Raw genomic sequence first — 22,113 nt, 5'->3', positions numbered from 1 at the left:
GCCTGGATTAGATTGAACAAAATTTCTGTCCCAAATATCTATTTTTTTTCGCTATTTGGGGACAATATGTATGAAGGGAACATTTTGTTTAGAGCAATGTACTCGAAATCTAGCAGTACCAATCTAGATATTGAAAGATTATACTAATATCTTTGGTTGTTACTCCTAGATATAAATAGAATAACAAATTCTTGAACACTGTCAGACGATTAAATGATCCAGGTAAATAGCGGGAAAGTTCAATATTCTTGAAATTTTCCAAATTTGAATAAGCTGATTATGAATCTGAAAAACAGGAAAGGGTAATGATATACGTCATGGAGATTAGAATTGTATCGTTCGTTATCTTTCAAGACGTATTCATATTATGGTGTCGAAATAAACTACGGATTGCAAGACAGATAAACAATTATTAGGAACAATGTATTGTTTTATTTAATTCAGGCTTATGGTGCTACTGTTACCATTCAGCATTATTGTCATAGCGATTGAATGAATGAGTAATGCCAAAATGGTAAACATTCGAGCATGGGTATTGAAAGATTTGTTATGATTTCAAAAAGTTCGTATCGTACGAGATTTGTAGAAATTCTGTGAATAAACAGAATTTTTGATAGATATAGAAAAAATATGTCTAATGGCTCTTCCTCGGAGTTCCCGAGCGCCAGCTATTCTTTTAGGGGAAACCTACCATGGTATGGCTTCCAGACAAGGCTCTCTGCTATCTCGAAAACTATGTGTAATAGAAATTTTTGAGGAATTGGTCTCATAATTTGTCGAATCGATCATTGAAATCCCATTCCTACTGGAAGTATCGATTTGAAATTCAATACACTTATTTCAATTCGAAAACTTTTTATGATTGCAAGATCTAGTTCGACTTGATCCAACAGTTGAGGAATTGATATTCACTGATATATCGACTATTGTAATCTCTATTCCTACTGAAAGTATCGATCAGAAATTCGATAAAAGCATCTCAATTTGGAAACTACGTCGGATTGCAAGATTTCGACGATGATCCAACAGTTTTTTTAGAAATCGATTGAAATTTATTGTGGGAGGATTTCCTGAAACTTTTTAGGGTTTTCACTCCCAATCTCTGAAACAAAATCAATTAAAAAATGAAATAAACGATTTGCTCCTGCTTAAATTCTTGCACTAATTTGTCAGGAGCAAATCAACTAGGAAAAATTGTTGCCTTACAATGAACTGAAAAATAAAGAACGTTGAAATTATGATTTTATATTGTAACGTTTCGGAGTCTATATCAGACTCCTTCATTAGACGAAAATCAATTTTCGAAAATCTTCTGAATTGTATCTAAGATGTCTAAAAACATCTTAATTGTATCTTTTGTTTGACATTAATTGACAATTCATAGAAACAGAGACTGCATAGAAACGTTGATTCATTTAATTTTGAAATTAACGGATGACAGTTCCTTCTTCAGTAAATTGATCCAAATATGATCTATTCCTACCGAACAATTTGTCAAATTATTATCTTGATCCAATAAAATACACGTAGACTCTTTAATCTTTCGTTTATAATGGTCTGGCTCCGTCATTAAAATTTAAGTGTTATTCCAATCCATCATGTGGTCTCCTGTATTAGAACAAATATGATCTGCGATCGATTAATTTCTCTATTTTTAATATTATTTTTATGTTCGCGTTTTCTTATTTCTATAGGTCTAGACGTTTCACCTGCATAAGTTTTACCACAAATACAGGGAATGTTGTAAATACAATTTTTTGATTTTTGTTAAAAGGTTTAGTTTTTGTTAATATATACCTTAAATCATTTTGTGTTTTAAAAACAGTTCTTATATTGAATATGCAGCCGATTTTTCTTATTTTTTTATTGACCTCATTGACCGTAACGTTTAATATCGGGTGGATCCACCTCTAGCTCTTCGTAGTGCCTTCGAGTATTCAATACTCAAGAGTAGTACTCTTGATCTATTCGGTATTGTGTCAATGAGATAAGCAGTTTAATTGGTTTGATATGGCAGACCAGACACGTTCAATAAAATTTTGGTATGGGGAGGCAACGGGCCGATCAATTCGGTTAATACATTTCTATGCGGTTGTTGACAATACGCAAAGTGAAGAATGCTAGGTACCACAATCAAATCACGTTACCTTACCGCTGTGATGGTCACGTTAATGAGTAAAATAATATTTGGCGCCCATTAAAACAAATGCCTCCCCAAACAAAAAGAGGAAGTTTGAGAAAAATTTGTTTCATTCGAAAATGGTCTCGGAGATTGAGAATGAATATAAGGGTTTGCTGACCAATTAATGTAATAAAAAAAGAAAGGTGCACAAAAATAGTTATGGGTGAAATCACTCCTTGATCTAATCCAAAACACTTTCATTCAATAGTATTCTAGGTTTCTAGAGTCCAGATGGAGGAATAATTATGGGCATTTTCAAGAAAAATCAAAAGTAGCTTTCAGATATACATTTATTTTCAAAAATAATTGATACGTTATAAATAATATCAATAAGTATATATGGTTCATGAAAAAGACGACATTCCTAATATTGTTTCTATGGTGAATATCAAAAGTATAAACATTCAGCCTCTTACTCACTACTCACATTTCATATTATTGTCAAGTAATAATCGCAATATTAGATGAACAGTCCTGATAAGTCTTATTCGATTGACATAAACGATACAATGAGATCAATGAATTCCTAAATCGATTTTTCTTTATTTTTTGTTCCTCTTTAAACCTTGATCGTATATAGCAATACTCATATAGAACAACATCATTGCGTTTGAAATTTGTATAATTGTGTAACTGTTCAATTTTTTCAACAGGAAATTCATTGCGACAAGATTAACATCAATAATTTTCTTAGAAATTTGGAATCAACTTTCTTCATCACTGCAATCAGTATTATTTTCTTCTGATGCTTCTCGCATCTGTGGTTCTCTGGAACTTTCCCCATATATTTCGTGAAGATCTTCTAGTTTATTACAAATAGCTGTACTTCTATTCGATGTATTTGTGACCTGAGACACTAAGGCTTTGCATTGGCCTTCAAGTCTTTTTAGCCTTTCATCTCTTGCAGCGAGTCTCTCTTCGAAAGATAATGTTTGAGTAGAAGATGAATCAGATCCAATTTTATTTTCTGTAGAACTACTACCTTGTGGTGATTCCGTGGTATCTACATTATCTCTATCATTATTTGTGCAGTCCGGAATTTCAGAGGTACAGCCAGCTTCTATGTCCTTCAGTTCTTCAATTTCACCATGTGTTTCCGAAATTTCAGCATTAATTTCACTTGAGAGTGTTGTTGGAATATCCGATATTTCACTGTCAATAACGTTTAGAATCGAGCATTCAGAGTTTGTTGTCGATCGACTCTCTACACTTGGCAATTCGCTCATACTTGCTTCGTTCACAAGGCTTCTTTGTGTTTCAATATCTTCTACATCATCTTCGCAAATTCCGTCGGCTTTCGTGTTACACTCTGAAATATCTGTTTCGTAACCTGGTTCTTCGTCACTGGATCCTTCTCTTTCGTCACTATATCCGCTTTCAACACTGTTTCCATCTTCAACTATCGCAGTTCTTCTGGCAGCAAATTCATTTCTGAGTACTAGCCATTCCCTTTCAGTCTTCGAGTTTTTTTCTCTAGCTTCTTGCCACTTTTCTCGACTATATTCCAGTTCTTCCTTGAGTTCCTTGAGCAGTTTGCGTTTTTGGGCTAATTCGTAACGTAGAATTTGTTCTTGGGTATGCAGAAGTTTGTGCTCCTTCTGCAATTTTCCCACCTGAAAAAATTGTTCATCATAATGATATACATAATTATCATTATTTCATTATTGATAAATACATTATTTCATAAAAGTATAGCCTCAACATCAAATATACATAATTGCATCATGTTAAAATTATGGGATCACTTCTGGTAAAATGAAGATACTCACGAAATTCCATGTTTTCGATAGTTCAGTAGAAACAAATTCGAATCTCTTCTCCTGTTCCTGCAATCTGCTCTCCAAATGAGAGTTGAGTTGCTTCAAATTGTTCATGTCTTTTTCTAATGTTTTCTTCTCAACGATCAGTTCCTGTTAAAAAAATCATCATATGTACCTGTTTGGGTTTTGTAAAAGTGAATACTTATATCTACATCCATTAAAACGAGACATAAAAAAATTTGGGCATCAATGTCGGCTAGTACGATATATAAAATGATATGCAGGCCCCTTCTAGAGTATGGACATACAATCTTCCAGAACACTTCTGAAACTAATCTCAAAAATCTCGAAATGGCTGAAAGAACTTGCTTGAGAAAAATTACTAAGATCAGACACCCTAACAATCCGTTACACAATCCACCAAATCAACTTTTGTATGAAGCAACAGAAATAGAGCCTATATTGTCAAGATTGCGGGAACAGAGCAGAAAATTCATCAAGGGGATTAATAATAAGACTATAATAACACCACTAGTGCACCAATATGACACAGAGAGCCCACCAAAGGCCAAACTACCAGCACTACCAATTTATGAACATCTATAATATTATTGGAAAAACTTTTTTTTTTATACAATGGATACAATTAATAAATTATAAATGTAATTGGCAGGAAGACTTCGGTCGATAGCCATTTGATGATTTTATTATCAATAAAGTTAATTTCTCTCTTAAAACGAGGTAAGTCTTTGACTCGTACAAATATTTCAACAGTAGATTCTTGAGGTCAAGAGAAACACTTTTTTCCTTTACCATTTTCTCCGAATCGGGTCGGTTTGAAAGATAAAGACTATTGGAAAACCATTAGATAATGTTATTTTTAGTTCTCACAAACGGTTTTATCGAATGAATTGAATTTCGGAATATAGTTTTTCATTTATTCGATGAACCTTTTTCGAGCACAGGATATCACCCGCGTCTTCAGTTTTCTCATTATGACCATTACGTACCATAAAAATAACAAAAATAAAAAACCCAACGCTTGAAACTAAGTTGGACGCTATCTAATGAATATTTGAAGGTTTTGTAAAATAACAGTTTTCTTCATATTTTCTCGTATAAAACGACGTATTCAAGTAATTTGATGTCCACAAATAGAAGAATATCTTCGATATTCGAAAAATTGGGTGTCTTCTTTGACCGACTGCAACTCTTTTTGGAAGATCCACAGATGTGTAGTGCCACAGATTTAACTATTTATTCCGAAGGTAAATTTTTTTTTTTCAGGGGTGGCAGGGCTCATTATGAATAATCAAAACGGCTTTATCTTTTTATCTGGGCCGAATCGGAAAATAGTATAGAAAAGTGTTTCTTTTGACCTCAAGAATCTACTGTTAAAATATTCGTAAGAGTCGAAGACTCACCCTGTATACAGGGTCATCCTTTTCGAGGGCCCATTAGACGTTTATGGAGAAACTATCCACAATTTTGTGTGTTTTTGTGAAAATTTGCTACAATTTTATCGATGACGTCATATCTCAAATTTGAGACACGATCTGAAGCATTTTCTTACATGCAAAAGATGGCAAATTAAAACACTTAGTTGGGAAGCCGAAGAGGGAAATTCGGGATTTACTCGAGCTTGCCAGATTAATACAAGGAGAGATACCTTGGACCCTGTAGAGTACCTCTACCAAAAGTTGGACCTGTATATAGGGGGAATTGTTTAGGACAGCCTGTCAGAATAGCAAAAAAAAAAAGATCATTGTACATACTCGAGCGTGTCATATTTAGATATATGTGGTTAATTATATGTTGAAAAGTATATATTCTCTTAATCTGACAATTTAAGCGTGACGAAAATGTGTGGGAGGGTACCAGATTTGCAAAAAAAATAACGTCACGTGTACATTCTCGAGTGCGTTGGCGTTTTTTCTTCATTTCGAAGCTAATGATTCAAGAATATCGGGAAAAATATAATCTGACAGTTTCAGCAATCCGAAACAATAAAAAATGACCATAAAGGTCACAAAAATAAGTTTTTTGGAATTATCTCTACCTCTGGGCCTCAAATCTTTTCCGCATCCATTATAAAAGTTGTAGAGCATAACATTTCCCACAAATTTTGTCTCAAGAAATCTTTTCTACGTTCAAACGTTTTTGAGATACATGGCGATTAATGTACATTAGACTGGATTTCTACATTGAGCTTGGCCTTTCGTATGTGTGGCTAACCTCCTAGCCCTTATCGCCCTCTAACTCAAAAACGGTTAAGAGTAGGCAAAATTGCTTCAGACGGAAGTTGTATAGATGTTGTATATGCAAAAACGATTAGGTACAGGCAAGGAGATATTCGAAAAAAATGCATTTTCATCATCTTCAAAGTGTCAGATTAAGAAAACCCCCCTGATTAGTGTCAGATTAATGGGTCAACACGTTTACAACACCGAGATTAACCATCTGTAAGAAAATCTGACACGCTCGAGTATGTACAGGTAACGATTTTTTTTTACATTTTCAAAGGACCGCTGTGACCTTGCGTAACGTCCAAATTGTCAGTCCCTTGAAAAGTAGCTTCCTTTGGGGCCCAATTAACATATCCTCCAAAAATCTGACACGCTGGAATTTTTCTTTTTTTTACCATTTTTAACTCTTCCGTACGACCAGTTCCACCGCGCAAACTGTCAGATAAGCATGAATTCATTATCAGAGACACGTAGGGCATATACAGTATCTCAATCTGACACGCTCGGGTATGTAGGTACACCTGACGATTCTTTTTTACAACTTTGAGACCTTGCAGACGCTTTCCCCACCGCTGAAACTGCATACATCAAAGTGTCAGATTAAGAAAACCACCCCTGATTAGGGTCAGATTAATGGGTCAACACGTCTACAATACCAAGATTAACCATCTGTATGAAAATCTGCTGACACGCTCCAGTATGTCCAAGTAACAATTTTTTTTCACATTTTCAAAGAACCGCTGTGACCTTGCGTCACGTTCAAATTGTCAGTCTCTTGAAAAGTAGCTTAAAATCTGACACGTTCGAGAAGTTTTTTTTACCATTTTTAACTCTTCCGTACGGCCAGCCCCACCGCGCAAACGGTCAGATAAGCGTTAATTCATTATCATATACAATATCTTAATCTGACACGCTCGAGTATGTACACCAGACGATTTTTTTTGCATCTTTGAGAGCCTGCATACGCTTTCCCCACTGCTGAAAGTGCATACTTCATAGAACCTTTTCGTCTTTCTATCATCTAATCTTCAAAATCCACTAGGTTTCCACGACGCTCGAGTAAATCCCGATTTAGCATCGTCGGCTCCCCAACTAACTAATCCACCTTTCCAAGCTTATTCATAACGAAAATACTGTCTTTTATTTACTGAATTAATTCCAAGCAAGATATTCGCGCTTTTTTACGTACAGGCTTTTTTCTTTCCTACATACTTTGCAAGACAAAAGTTACCAAAAACAAGTAAGCACGGGGTTAATTTGCTCATTATAACCAGGATATCATTAAATTAATATTAATTTTAAGCTTTCACTATATCTGCGGAAACAAATCAGATTCATTGGATTAAGATTTTGCAGTCCTACCTACAATCTAATTTTTTATACTAAATAAAGCTAATTGATCATTAAAATACCTATTTACCTTTAGTCTGAAGAACGTTTTGCTGACACTCAAAACCAAACTAGGCCCTTTTGGGGTGGTAACAGTTTTGAAGCAACGATTTTCATCCTCTTCGTCACTGGTTGCTTGATCCGAGGAATTAGCTGATTGATGACTCAGAAGCTCTATCAAAACTCGCCAAACCTTTGGAAGATTTTCAGCTATTTCAGCGGGACTATTCAGATTATAAGAGGTAGATGCTGAATCTGGAAATTCAAAGAGATGCAAATTCTATCTATAATCTGATGTCGACCAATAGACAGTAATTTAGTATTCCATTCAAGGAGCATATTATGAGAGCGAACTGTAGACCCCTTTTAAAATCTATAATCTAGGGATAAGGTCCTCACAGTTTCGGACAATTTTCGTATCGGTTCTGTGTAACTAGTTGGATTTTTTCTTAAATATCGAGAAACAAATCTCAAATGTCTATACTATTAGGCGGATTCTATCCATTCTAACTACTAACTATAAACTGGCGCATTCAGACCAACTAAATAAACAATGAAACTTGAGAAGGAAGTTCGTGACTCACCAGTTCCTTCTTGTGATTTTTTCTTATTACACTCCTCAACTTCAAGCGTGTCTTTTTCACCAGATATTTGATTAACCAAATCGAGAAGAACTTTTGGGAGGGCTGATGATACTTCACTCGATACCTCATTATTGACGATATCTTTGAGGAGGTCATGGTTTTCCTCAAGTCTCTTCAGAAGTTTATCGAAATCTAGTTCCGGTGAATTATTGAAGGCCAGTAGAATGTGTGAAAAGAGCTGAAAAATACTAAAATGTAACATTCAAAGGAACAACGCGGGATTTTTTTTTACCTGATTAATTACAGCTAATTCGGCTTGATATTGTCTGGCTTCAGCTCTTACCAAGCCCATATTTGATTCTAAGGATTTTATGGTATCATATTTATCAGAAGTATCTTTTTCAAGTTCACTTATTCTCTCTTGAAGTTCGCTAAAAAATTAATAAAAACCCAATATAACGGATTATGAATGCAAGAAGACTGATAAACTTGTATGATGGAACTTATAGTAGGTAATAGTAATAGCATTTATTGATTCTTATAATGATTCTACTAATTATTAAAATAAAAAGAGAGCAAGACAGAAAATTCATTTTTAGTTCTATGAACTATCTATGTTAGTTAGTTATATGAACCATAGCACCAAATAACTGAACCAGTCTTGCATCTTCTCGACGTTTGCACCCGGCAAATACAGGGTGTTTTCCAAGGTGAGGCTTTTTTTGACAGAAGGTAGAGCTCATCAATAAGTCGCTTAACCAAAAATTGTCTATATAAAATATCCAAAATGGCTGAGATACAACACATAGAAGTTCTACAAAATTTCATTGAATTTCAAGTACGGGACTGTGGAAGCTAGGTGACTCCGGCATCGCAAAAACGAAACAAAACATAAACATATGAATGGTTCAGTACCAAGTTCATCAGACTAGATGCATCTGGTCACTTTTGAGATAATTATAATTGTTGTATCGTGCAATTTAGGGTAAAAAAAAATGTAGAAAATCGAGGCAGTTTCTTAAAAGTGCTTATGCATGTCAGTTATGTTGAAAAAGTGTTATGATGTTTCCCCATTTCATCCCATTTTTACGGCAATTGTTGGAATTTTCGAACAAGAAGATTGTGATGCCCATTGTGAAAAAATTCGCTAATAATATAGTCGAATTTTAGTAGTTAAGTATTATTCTATTTTTCACATTTGTGTCCTAAGTCTCTTCTGTCAGTTGGTATCGAAATGAGCCATTTCATAAAATCGTGTAAGTTGCTAAAAAATAATGAGGACAATTCGGCAATCCTAAGTTTCCATTTTTATTACCACCTAAATATCGAATGAGCCAATATCCTAAACGAAACGATACGGTCGAATCAGGAGATAAGTTTTTTCCCACTGCTTTGCGATAATTCAGCTAACAAACGGTCTAGGGTCGTATTAGGATCTATTTTAGTAATCATTACCATCTTTGTCATTTTGAAAGTTTTTTATAGGTGATTTTTGGTGAAACGCTTCATTTTGACCAGTTCTACCTTCTGTTGAAAAAAAGTCTCACCTTCAAATACACCCTGTAAGTTTGACTTTTTGCGCAGGAACAACAGGAGTTCGTATACACAAAAAAAGTAATAATTATAATAATAATAATTTTCAAATGCTCCTATGCAGGATTCTCTGTATCACAAAGAGCTAGTTTTTTATAATATAATTTACAGATAATAAATAATCACTATGGTAATTTGAACGATAAAGTAAGTATTAAAGTAAGTGAACATTCAAATTATATATATTAAATTCAAATTTAATATATGGTATCCCTTGTAGTGACTGCCCAAAAGTTTTTGTCGGACCGACAAAACAATATTTAGAGGCTAGGACTAAACAACATAGAACTGAAGTAAAGGATAAAGAAAAGACTGTGTGTTTCCACTTTTTTAACATGAATCATCATATCGATTTTGAAAATGTGGAAATTAGGAGGTCTCTGAAGAAATTCGTAAATATGTTCTATTGCCTTGATGAGAATGCACTGCGATGACTGTAGTAGTAATTTTAATATTCGAGGACTTAAGGATTGTAGTATATTATAGGGGTGAACAAAAAAGAAGAAGAATGTGTTTGTGGCTGTTGTCTGGTGTTTATGTTAGTAATATTTTTGTAGGCCTGAATAAGCAGATGAAATACTACCGCGAAACTTTGCTGGATATAAAGTGAAAAGCAATCCAGCTTGCTGTTTTTATCTTAGATCCCACAACAAACCTATAGTAAGATGTATTGAATGATGTGTCGTTAGTTCAATAGGAAATACTCCTTCTGACGAAAATGATGTATTTTTCATGAAATATCTTTGAAACGTTACATTTTGAAATAACCATTTCAACCGTTTTCCCAAAGAAATTATTTTAAGCACTTAAAAATGAAAAATAAAAATGGTTTAAAGCGTTTTGTGAGAATTGCACAAGCTGGCAACATCGACTGAAATATGCCTTGATAATAAAGGACAATAAATGCATTATCTTGATGAGATAGACAAAGATGGCTGTCTATGAAGTCTGCGACGAACGAGGAAGGCAGTAAAATTTTATGGGATTTTTATGGCCGGTTGCAGTTGAAGCTCGCCAGTGAGTACGCTCCTGTAGATCAACAGCTGTTATTTTATAAACAAGCTGATCGGACATTGTTCTTTTCATTGTCTTGTATGCGCTGTTGCCAAATCGTAAACTCCGCACAAAGCGATTTAAATTTCAAAGTCCCATATTGGAAGGATGATTTTGAATAGTTTCAGCGGTGAATTTGAAAAAATCATGGATGAAACTTATAATTATTCACTTTAAACTTGCATATGCAGGGTTAACCCAAATTGAGGGGAATTCCCCATTGGGATATCGACAGGTTTGATTTTTAAATATTAATATTTAGAAATTATTGTTCAAAGCCGAAAGCACGAGGTTCTGAGAACTAGCAGAATCAATCAGACTGGAGGAAATCTACATTCTTGAGTTGTGCGGTTCTGACGAGCACAAACAAGTGCGAAACAGTTATATCGCTACTCACTTTCGATGTCACCTGTTGCATACTCAAAATGTAGATTTCTGCCAGTCCGATTAATTCAGGTATAAATAATATTTTATATTTCGATATATTTCCTTAATAAATACTTACCTCATTTTTTGAGCACTTTTCTCCAATTCTTTCTCTTTATCCTCCAGGTTAGATCTCAGAAGAGCAGCCTCCCTCTTGTGAGTTCTGCTTCTTTCTTCATATAATTCTCTTAATGTCCGCATATTCTGTAGTTGCTTTTCGTACTCCCTTTTCAAATCATTCGACATGAGTGACGCTTCTCTCTCATTGAATGCTGTTTCAATGGATTTTAATTTTTCCTTCAACTAATGAGAAAAATATATTACAATCGAAAACATCAAAAACTATCGTAACAGAAACGATTCTTCGGCTTTTTCTACTCTCTCGATATCAAGAAGCTAAGTATCATAAGTTGGTCGAAGGTTCTGATGAGTATCATAAGGCCGCAGTTTAATTTGAAAAAAATTTCGATGAATCTTGTCGAAAATTTTCCACATTTATCCATACGAAGAAAATTATTCCATCGAAGTATAGTATTCAGAAAGAAATCAAAATATCAAGCTCGGAAAAATTGAAATCATGAAAGGTTTATTACAGGCCATATTCGAAGCATCTTCAAATAATGTCTATAAGACACAGCGCAGTATAATTATGGAACAATTTATTCCAATTCTCTTTCGAAAATTGCTGTGCTGGTCCATTCAATACAATTTGTTCAATTTGTTACGATTTTTGATACATTTTGTGGAACCGTATCAAATAAAAAAATTCTGTGGCAAATTCTGACACAAAGCTAGCAAAAACGAAATTCGAAATTAGAACAGTGCAGGGCCAACTTAACACGCATTACATTGCACTATATCAGCTAACCAGAAACATTAAATTAATGAGATCAACTATCAGCGGGTTTCATAAAACTTTGATTGCGCGATCAACGATTTGGACAGTCACTTGATTCCTAAAACGAAATCGCTGAAACCTTTTCATTGCTGAATATATTGAACAAGTAGCAATCGAGAACAATTTAATGGACGTATAAATATCATAATTTGATGCGGGAATGATAATCTGATTGATCATGACTGAATTATCGATTGAAAACAAATTGACGTCTGTTGGTCAATCAAGCGTTGATTCCTTGATCACGCTTTATGAAACCCGAGGCTAGACTTTTCAAAATTTCACTGTAATGTCATATAACATTTACCGGACCACAGATAATCAATGACAATATTCCTGAAAATTGACCTTACTTCGAATTCTTCTAGGCTTTGACCAAATATACGCACTTGAGCTGATTCGTCACGAACTTTGGTGTTTTAAAAGTTTTATGATAGGTGCTTAGTCGATTTCCGATTTGTTCCGGGCGAAATAATCGATAAACCATAAAAAAATTTCTTTGAGGGAACATATTAAACCACTAGCTGTTAAGAGTGTTAATCTTGCACTTCACTATCAATGAAGCCATTGAAACGATAATGAGATATATCATAGATATTAACTTTTCTTTGAATCCCAATTTGATTCGTTTGTATCACTGATGATCATAAGTTAAGATTCAACTTACCTCTTTCAGTTCTGTCTCCCGAATTTGTAGTAACTCTTTCGAAACTTTTATCACATCCTTCAAAGCAACAACGTGCCTTTTATAATCCCCTTTCTGATCTTCGAAATCTAATAGACTAGAGTTCATTTTTTGTAATTCGTTTTGCATTTCACTAACACTTATTCTCAGTTCTTTATTCTTCTCCATAATATCCGCAACATTTTCCTCTCTGCTTCTCATCTCGAGCAATTCCTCGCGTAGACTCTGATTCTGACGCCTTAAGAATTCTATTTGTCCATCTTCTCCTTCACTTCGTTCTTGTGTTTGGGAATTTCTCAATCTTTCGTTTTCTTGTCTCAAAATATTAAGTTCTTCCCTTATGCCTTGTATTTCTTTACGTTTCTGTTCCAAAATCTGTTTCCGCTTGTCCCTTTTCTTATTGAATTCCTCGGAGAACTCGTCGAACGATTGATTTGAGGTATGGCAATCTTCATGCTGGATGATTTTTTCGATTTTATCGTGCCTCCACCAAAGATCTTCTTCTTCTTTGTTGGACAAGTTGCTTGGAGTATTTCCCATCTTGATCTGAAGAAATAATGAGAACGAACTTAAAACAAAGGAATTCTGGATGACTGGCGGATCTTAACTTGCATTCAGTCTAGACAGTTTTCGTTTATAAAACGATTTTTGTGAAAGTGGGAAGAGAATCCCCAGGAATTGAACCAATAGTTTAAATTTAGCCACAACAAAACATATACGCAGTCAAAAACTCTGCCAAATAAACGCTTCACTGGTATATTAAACAAATCAACAATTACAAGTAATTTCTAAAAATACAATTCGCGTTTATGTGAATCATCCGTGAATTTGAAAAGAGTTCAAAATATCCAGAAAATTTACGATGTTCACGTTTAGTATCAATGACACCGTTCCATACGCACCTGTTGGCAAGAGAAAAAGATAAAAACTCGATATAATGTTCGGCACGAAATATCTATTAAACACGAAAGAAAAGGATTCTCTTGAGTTTTTTCACAATGATTTTCAGCGGAATTTGGTTATTGACAGATTGAGATAAATCGAGAAACCTGAATTGAATAGAGACAATCGAGTGGTCTAATTTTACACAAATTTTCAAATTCTCTTGAACAGCTTATAATATATATAAAACTTTGTAGATTAAATGGAACCTAAGCTAAAAATGATTTAATTTTTCTACAGAACGAACTAGGAAAGGGTCTGTCACAAGCTCACTTCGAAGCACAGCCCAGAAGAAGCTGGTACATAAAAATTGTATATGTGCATCGAAATATTTATTTTGCAATTCATTTGTTGATATAATTATATAGGTATGTATATTTTGTGGAATATCACTACCGATATGAATATTTTCAGATATACAGGGTGAGTCTTTGACTCGTACAAATATTTCTATTCTCAACAGTAGATTCTTGAGGTCAAGAGAAACACTTTTTTCTATACCATTTTTTCCGATTCGGCCCTGATAAAAAGATATAGTCATTTTGAGGGCGAATTGCGAACTCATGACGAAATGGCGTCCATTTTTTTAAATGGTTTCCACGTGATTGCCTTCTGTGAATAGGCAAATCTTCATTTAGATTTAGAAATCTCAGCGCAATAAAGATATCAGTGAAATTCCTTTAAAAAAAACTAAAGTGTAATGAGCGCCTAAAAAGAATACCTGAATTTTGTAGGACGTTCAAAAACTTTATGTAAGTTAATTTTTTATTATTATCCATTATAGAGCGTGACAATATATTGCGCAATATTAAATATTTTTGCCTAGAGTGTTAAGTGTAAAAGTGCACTCCCAGTTTTAGTGTATTGTATAGATTCCAATAAAAATTTTGTACAAAAAATAGCCCATTGATTTGACGAAAAATTTGAATTTCTCCTAATGTAAGGGGCTCTTAACTTTGCTCCTAGAAGAGGCACCAACCGTTCGTACTTGATGAGAATCTTTCTGCAACAATTCCATGTGTATTAGAATGAAACAGAAGATCGATACTTTGAGTCATATCAATCAAGAAATACATTTTGATTATTCTATCATGACATAAGAGTACCTAGGTATGTTGCCTGATGGTTAAGCCCAAAACGGTTTGAGTTGGTTGAAATCATAATTCATCAATAGAAATTTTTGAAAAAATAAAATTGAAAATGAAAATATGCGATAATGTTACAATTTCACCAACAAAATTATTTCAATTAAAAAACTAAAGGATTTTTTCCCTATTACTAGTGCGGAGGTTCATTAATTCAAACGGAATGAAAATTTTTGTTTGTCAGTCAATATTCGTCAAAAAAGTTCTTTCGAATAACCGTATAATATGAGGTATGAAAGGTCTTCAGATAAATAATAATTGAACAATGCTCCATACAAACATAGTGATCTTTAACATTTATAAAAATCCTTTTTCTGTTTCTCTCCGTTGTTAAAACATTGTTAGTCCTATAAAATTTTCCTTTACTTGGATATCTTGAGTTTGAAAATATAATTATGGGAATAATAGATTGTGTGAAAAACTGATGCCCAAATCATTGCAAACCTGAATTAATTTAATAACTTTAATAACGTAATTCTATGAGTAAAATTGAATAAAATTTAGTAAATAAGGAATAATATTACACATAAGATATAATGAGACGTTTTAGATGATATTATATTGTTGTGTTTTTTGTCTTCTAACATTTTTGTTTAATTGGTCATCTTGATTTTGAAAATAAAATTCTGGGAATAATAGATTGTGAGAAAAACAAATTCAAAATTCCCAAATAATTACAAAACTAAAGTAATTCAACTATTTAAACAAATTAATTGTTTAAAATTGTATAAAATCTAGTAAACAATTTAAAGCAACAATATTTATTAGATATAATGGGAGATTTAAGATGCTATAAAATAATTAAGTGTTGTGTTTGTTATCTGCTTCTAATATTTTTGTTGAATTGGTTATCCTAATTTTGGAAATATAATTCCGGAAATAATAGATTTTGTGAAGAACAAATTCAAAATTCCCAAATAATTACAAAACTAAAGTAACTCAACTATTTAAACAAATTAATTGTTTAAAATTGTATAAAATCTAGTAAACAATTTAAAGGAACAATATTTATTAGATATAATGGGATATTTTAGATGCTATAAAATAATTAAGTGTTGTGTTTGTTGTCTTCTAATATTTTTGTCGAATTGGTTATCCTAATTTTGGAAATATAATTCCGGAAATAATAGATTGTGTGAAAAACAAATTCAAAATTCCCAAATTATTACACAACATTTGTTTAACTATGTTTTTCAACGTATTTATTGGGTAAAACGTGAAACTGAATGAAACCTAGTAAACAAGTTGGAGGAACAGTGTAATTAGATATAATGTGACGTTTTAATTGCGAGAATATAATTATTTTGTACTATTTTGTTTTTGAAATCATAAAAAGTAATATGTAGCCAATACTGAATGAAGCTATAATTTCAAGTAATCAACGAAAAAAAAATTCAACGAAGTAAAAACTGTTATATTCTCTTTATTTTAGAGAAGCGAGAATTTTCTCCAGCTTTATTTCATTCATAGAATCATACTCGTCATGAAAAAAGGTTCCTACCTTTTTCTCTTCTGAATTACGCGTTCAACCAAGTTCACACAAGACGGGTGGGTCAAAAATGAGAATGCCAAAAAATCATGCACAAAATACAGATTTGATTAATAAAAAATATCGAATTAGGACACTAAAGGAAAAAATCGAGTCGATCGTTATTGTACGGCCATCGAAGCTACAACTACATGCAACCAGGGAATATTTTTAGTTTGAGTTTATAGGAAACGTCAGTTTGTAATTTTCTCTTGCCAGGTTAAAAATAAATTCAGCATTTCAGAGTCTATCTCGCTCGATCTGAACTATTCTCAACCTGATATTCAATGAATAAATTCGGCAATAGGTGGCTAATTCTTGCCTAATGGAATATTTTTAGGGCGATTGATTCACACTGCCCTAGCCCAGTCTATCCAAAGAGATATTATGTGCGAGATGGCTAGTGTGACAATTGAGAAAACATATTTTTGAATGAATATGAAGGAGAAATTCTTGACTTCCTTATCTTTCAAGGTTGTTTTCTGAAAAGGTAAACAGGCCATACGGAGTTCCTCTACAGTTGTTTTGTTTGTCTTGTTAAGTCCTCTTGAAATATTTGCAATCTTAATTTTCTTTATTCAGTGTTATCTCCATAACTCTTGAATATAATACAATTGTCCAGAATTTCTTCTCAAAGAAAATTGTGTGTTCGTAGTGTGAGTACCTATTGTGGATTTGAAATATGAGGTGAGTAAAACTGAAAACTTCTCTTCTGTTCAGAATAAAATTCTAGGTATTATTTTTTCTGGAATGTTATTGAAATGAAATATTCAAAATTTTATTTCAAGTGGAAATTCTATGTGAGTTGACATGAAAAATGAATAAGATATTGACTGAATCTAGGAAAAGATGACCGATGCCGATGGTCAGATTCTTTTTAATATAATTTATGGGTTGAATTATTTTGAGCTATTCGACACAAATGTCAAAAAGAATTTCAGTTATTTTGGTATTATTTTTATCATTTCGGTTCATTCTGTGTAAAACGTTTCGATCAGCATTCGTCAGCTTTTTCAAGGTCTTTGCCTTTCAGCCGAAAACAAGAAATTTTTCCATCAATAATTTCACATCAACAAATGTTGTTATGTATTTATTCAGCGACGTCACGAAGTATTTTTGTGTCTTTCTTCAGGTTAGGGGTTTATGCAATAGGTTTCTAAAAATATGGTCTATTCATATTGTTTTATTATTGAATGTATCAGGTGGTTCATAAGTTTTATACTTAGATGTATCATGTATCGTTATATGAAGGTACTTCACTGTGGCTCCACAAAAAAGTAGATCGATATTTTATATAACAATAATCAATAATAGATGATATGAGGATGGAAATTCGAATGAAAAATCTCATAACCATTTAAAATTACGGGATGTTGATTGTTTTTTAATTGAGATTTTCACCATATTTCAAGCATCAGTAATGGTGGGTCAATCGATCTTGTTTGAGCAAAACATATTAGATAATAGTAATAATACGTGATAAAACTTGTTTAATGATAAACTTATCATAGTTCATTTAATTAGAATTCTCAAGAATTGTTCAATGAGGTTTTACGTTCAAATAACACTTGAAGATGCTATTATAACAGCGAAACACGTGTCGTGGTTTAAAAACTCATTTTGTGAAAATCGTATAATCTGTTTCAAGTTCAATTATGGATTTTCATCAGGTATCAGCCATATCAATTCAATATTACCAAGTTTATTCAATAACAAAAACTCAATTCTCAGTCATTCTATAGAATATTTATATTCAATCCCTATACTCCGCTGGAGTACATGGCCAATAATGTAGATGTCTGGCACTGTCGGAGCCATGGGTTCGAGTCCTGGCTTGATATGAGTGTTTGTGTTGTCTAAAAAGTATGAATAGAAAATAAAATTGATGTTTAATGTGCAGAAAGCACAAAACAATTATAAATGGAAAATATGATCCAATTGATGGTTAATAAATAACCTAAGCTGACAAGACTGAAAACATTGTTGTAGCGACTGTAATTTGTATCACAGCAACGTAATTCCGTAATATGCATTATTTCTTCGAAGAATTTCGGTTAGTAAGAAGCTCCTTATTCAACGGCAAATAATAGTAGCGTTACTTGAAAATTGAAACATTTATTTCAGGTCTATGTTCATAAGGTATTGTAAAAGTGTACTTTATAATTCTGCTACCAGAGCTTCTTTCTTTAGCGCTTTCACCCCATTCAACCTTGACTAAATTATTCTAGCTTTATTGAAAATGTTTGTTTTTTTCAGATTCTCATTATTCTTATGGATTTTCATCCTGACAATCTCTGTACATTCCATTCTTAGCGTAGATGGTAAGAAAGTTAAAGGACAAAGTGAAGAAATAGAAGACTCATCTGCTTTAAGTTCTGAGCGGAAGATCAAAGTTAAACCCAGAAAGAACAATAAATACAGTTCTGAAGTTAATTCAGAAGAAAGTTCTTATTTTAAGTATAAGACCAGAGGAGACACCAAATCAAAAAAAGGGAAAAAGAATGATGGATCATGGAATGATGAAAGTTCAGAAATAACCGAAGAAAGAAAATTGAATAAAAAGAAAACTAGGGTGAATACTAAAAATAATCAAAATGTTGAAGAGAAGAATCAAATAAACAACGGAAGAAAAAACAAAAATTCTAAATCTCGTAAAGACGTGCCATCTAATTTGTCAGAAGATGATCAAGACTCTTCCCAAGAAATTAATAATCGAGTTTCGAAAAAAACGAAGAAGGAACGGAAATTTATCGAGAACTCTGAAGAATATGTTGAACCAAAAAAGACTAAAAGGAAAGTACGGAACATTGAGGAGCCGGAAGAACTGCGGCCAAGGTCAGTTAAACGAATGAGTAAACAAAGGAAAGAAGCCCAGGAAGAAGAAGAAGAAACGTCAACTAACGAGGATGAAACCGATGATTCTGACAGTGAACTCGATACTCAACAAGAATTCTGCAGCAAGAAAAATTCAGAAATGAATTGTTCCGAGGATGATGAGGATGGAAGCGACATTTCTGAAGAGGACGAAGAATTGCCAACATCAAAAAAGATCAAGTACAGTAAGAAGTTCGCCCACGAAAAGGCATCTAAGAAGAATAAGAATAAAGAGGCTGAAAGCATCCTGAAACTTCACAGGAAAGCAGAATCGAATACAAGAAGTTCCAAAAGTCTGAAGAAAATGAAAAGGTGAGACCTGCACTTTCTTGTGTAAAGTGTTGACCAGTGAAACTCTCTGAAAGTATGGTATGTTTTATCTAACCAAAAGTGTGAATGGACCCAACACTGCTGAGTCTAGGCTTCACCCAATATTATGAATCAAAAATTTTCGCAGGAAAGTAAATTTTGCTGCGCAACGACATGCTTTCGTTCACATAAAATTTTCATATGCGTGCGGAAACTGAATAGCAATGGTTTTTTTCGCACGCAAATATTAACGAGTCACATCAACTCTGCTCCGCGTCGTTCGGTCTACTGCAGTCTCTTGCGGAAAAGTATCACTTTCAGTTAGGAATTTCGCACAATTCATTACTGTGTCTATGCTAAAGTGTACATTCTTCAAATTATAATTCCAATTCTTAATAGCACTTCCTGATACTTTCTCTCCTCTCTCTTCCAATCACTTTCGACATTTTTGTTATCAGTTAATATTAGCTCTGGCCTCTGGCATCGTCTTGTTGAAATTAACGCCATTTCATGAGTGCCAAACCTAAGGGGAAGTAGTACATACGATTTGAGATCAAGACATCGACATTGGTTGGTTTACGGATGCTACCCCAAATACGAAAATGTGTCACATCTTTGAGCAGTAGCCCGAATTACGTACCGAGTCAGTTGAAAAGTAGAAATTACCACGAGGTAATATTAGGAAAATTGAATAATTTTTAGTTTTTCGTGAATTTCAGGGCAATTTTGGCATATATCGTTGTGAAAATCTTTGCAATATATAAACAATTGAATCGCCGATGTCACCCCGTCGTTATTTTTATCGAAATATGTTGAAAATCCGTCGAAAAAATGTTTCTGCAAACAAGTTTCATTGACACAAAGGTTCTAATTTTTTTTCTTATAAAAAAACAACTAAATTGGATCAAAAGAGACGGGGTGACTTCAAGACGTCCTTTAACTTCTATTTAAAAAAAAAATCAAGGCTTCACGTAAAAAATTTAAAGCGCAAATTAGGAACTAGTGAATGCCGGTTTTGAATGAAGATTCTTGAGGTATTACTTCCCCTTAATCCGTAAAAAAAATTATTTCATGGCCAACCTAGTGCTTTTATAAAAGTTAATATAGTATACCTAATTTTGTACTGAATGAAATTCATCGTGATTTTTTCAGATTTCTCAGGTACATTACAAAAATATTTTCAAGCGAGCCACTGAAATCAATATCATGGGATAATTTCCTGGAAGAATTGAATTTTTCGAAAAACTTCGATTTTTTCACTATTTTTGACCATATTCCTCGCACCTTGCATCGCATTATAAACATAATTATTCCTCGGTCTCATAGGTACGTTTACTCTCAAAATCAAAATTATCTATCGGCATATCTTCTAGTGTTCTCGACAATGTGCATAAACTTGTATAACACTGAAAACTTTTTTTAAAGAGATCGCAAATGATACTATACGATATGAGCGATGAGCTGAGATCATGGGTAATTCAAGATAAATATGCTATTTTATTTCTTTTGAGCTTCTCTAGAGTCTAGATCTAGAAACAGCTTTGAAAACATCCCGATTTTCTTTCTCAATGCAAACCTCTAAGTTTTACAATAGATTTATCTAAAAAATTCATTTTTGTACAAGCGTGTGCCTTATACCCTTCTTCCGCAGGCATTTTAAGTTGCAAAGAGTCACTTTCCCGCAGGCAAATGTTAAAGTGTAAATTCTGACATGTCTCTATGTACCGAACGCCAAAGATGAGATAACCATGGTAACGACATGCAAAATTAGGTCTGTCATGATGTACTATGGATTAATCAAATCAAATTTGATCAGTTTCGTAAATTGGATATAGCTATTTACATATTTCAATCGCTTGTAGAAAATATATTGTACCTAACTCTTCCTTCCTTACTGCTTGCTTGAACTCTGCTTGGCATCAGCAAGTACCACTTTCCTTACTTGTTAGGAAAATAACTATATATTAAGTTGATTTGTTTTTTATTTTAATTAATATCGATTAAATACGGTAGTCGACTCGAATGCTTTGTAAAAGAGTGAAATGATGATAAATTAATCTCGTTTTCAGATTAGAAGATGAAGAAGATGGATCTAGTGAAGAAGTAGAACCTAGAAGGCGTTTTACCGCATTCGAGGATGACGAAGAGGTATAGTTGTCCAGCGAAGTTATAGTTGAAATGTTATTTTGTTGATTTTTTGATTACATGTTATTTTTGAATAAAAATTTACCTAATTGTTGATTTTTTCTAATATTCTTTAATCCAATCACTTAAGTAATGGAGCTAACTGGATGATATTCATTATAAAACGATTGGCTCGAAAAAGTTTTCGAAGTCACTGTTTCTACAACACTTTCTTATGGTTTGCTCATCCATCTGAGGTCAGTGAGATTTATGACCTTATTAAAATGAGCTCTGTAATGAGGTGAACTTCTAGGTTCCACCAAGCGAGTAATTTTTCTCTAAAAAATGAGGAAAGCACTAGTAGCATTGGCGTTT

General features: G+C 33.3%; 2 protein-coding genes across 2 annotated transcripts; one reads left to right on the top strand and one right to left on the bottom strand.

The window, feature by feature from the left end:
* Nucleotides 1-2,454: 2,454 nt before the first annotated feature.
* Nucleotides 2,455-16,599, bottom strand: LOC123311173 (trichohyalin). Its single transcript, XM_044894984.1, has 8 exons — nucleotides 16,405-16,599; nucleotides 12,799-13,362; nucleotides 11,313-11,536; nucleotides 8,454-8,592; nucleotides 8,162-8,399; nucleotides 7,609-7,832; nucleotides 3,952-4,092; nucleotides 2,455-3,795 (listed from the first exon to the last, which is right to left on the bottom strand). Exons 2-8 carry the CDS (start codon nucleotides 13,354-13,356, stop codon nucleotides 2,887-2,889), a joined length of 2,433 nt encoding a protein of 810 aa, XP_044750919.1. The 5' UTR covers nucleotides 13,357-13,362; nucleotides 16,405-16,599; the 3' UTR covers nucleotides 2,455-2,886.
* Nucleotides 16,600-16,918: 319 nt separating this feature from the next.
* Nucleotides 16,919-21,855, top strand: LOC123311181 (uncharacterized protein DDB_G0283697-like). Its single transcript, XM_044894995.1, has 3 exons — nucleotides 16,919-17,118; nucleotides 18,688-19,617; nucleotides 21,684-21,855. The coding sequence occupies exons 1-3, from the start codon at nucleotides 17,114-17,116 to the stop codon at nucleotides 21,766-21,768; spliced, it is 1,020 nt and encodes a 339-aa protein (XP_044750930.1). The 5' UTR covers nucleotides 16,919-17,113; the 3' UTR covers nucleotides 21,769-21,855.
* The last annotated feature ends 258 nt before the right edge of the window (nucleotides 21,856-22,113 follow it).

Source organism: Coccinella septempunctata, chromosome 1, assembly GCF_907165205.1.
Source record: "Coccinella septempunctata chromosome 1, icCocSept1.1, whole genome shotgun sequence".
Taxonomy (NCBI): Eukaryota; Metazoa; Arthropoda; class Insecta; order Coleoptera; family Coccinellidae; genus Coccinella; species Coccinella septempunctata.
This window is presented reverse-complemented; position numbering and strand designations above follow the sequence as displayed.

Coding starts and splice junctions, on each gene's coding strand:
- LOC123311173 (XM_044894984.1), bottom strand. CDS start 13,356: ATGGGAAATACTCCAAGCAACTTGTCCAACAAAGAAGAAGAAGATCTT. Junction 8,593..11,312: donor AAAAGTGCTCAAAAAATGAG/GTAAGTATTTAT, acceptor TTAATTTTTTAG/CGAACTTCAAGAGAGAATAA. Junction 3,796..3,951: donor TATCGAAAACATGGAATTTC/GTGAGTATCTTC, acceptor CAATTTTTTCAG/GTGGGAAAATTGCAGAAGGA.
- LOC123311181 (XM_044894995.1), top strand. Junction 19,618..21,683: donor AGTCTGAAGAAAATGAAAAG/GTGAGACCTGCA, acceptor TCTCGTTTTCAG/ATTAGAAGATGAAGAAGATG.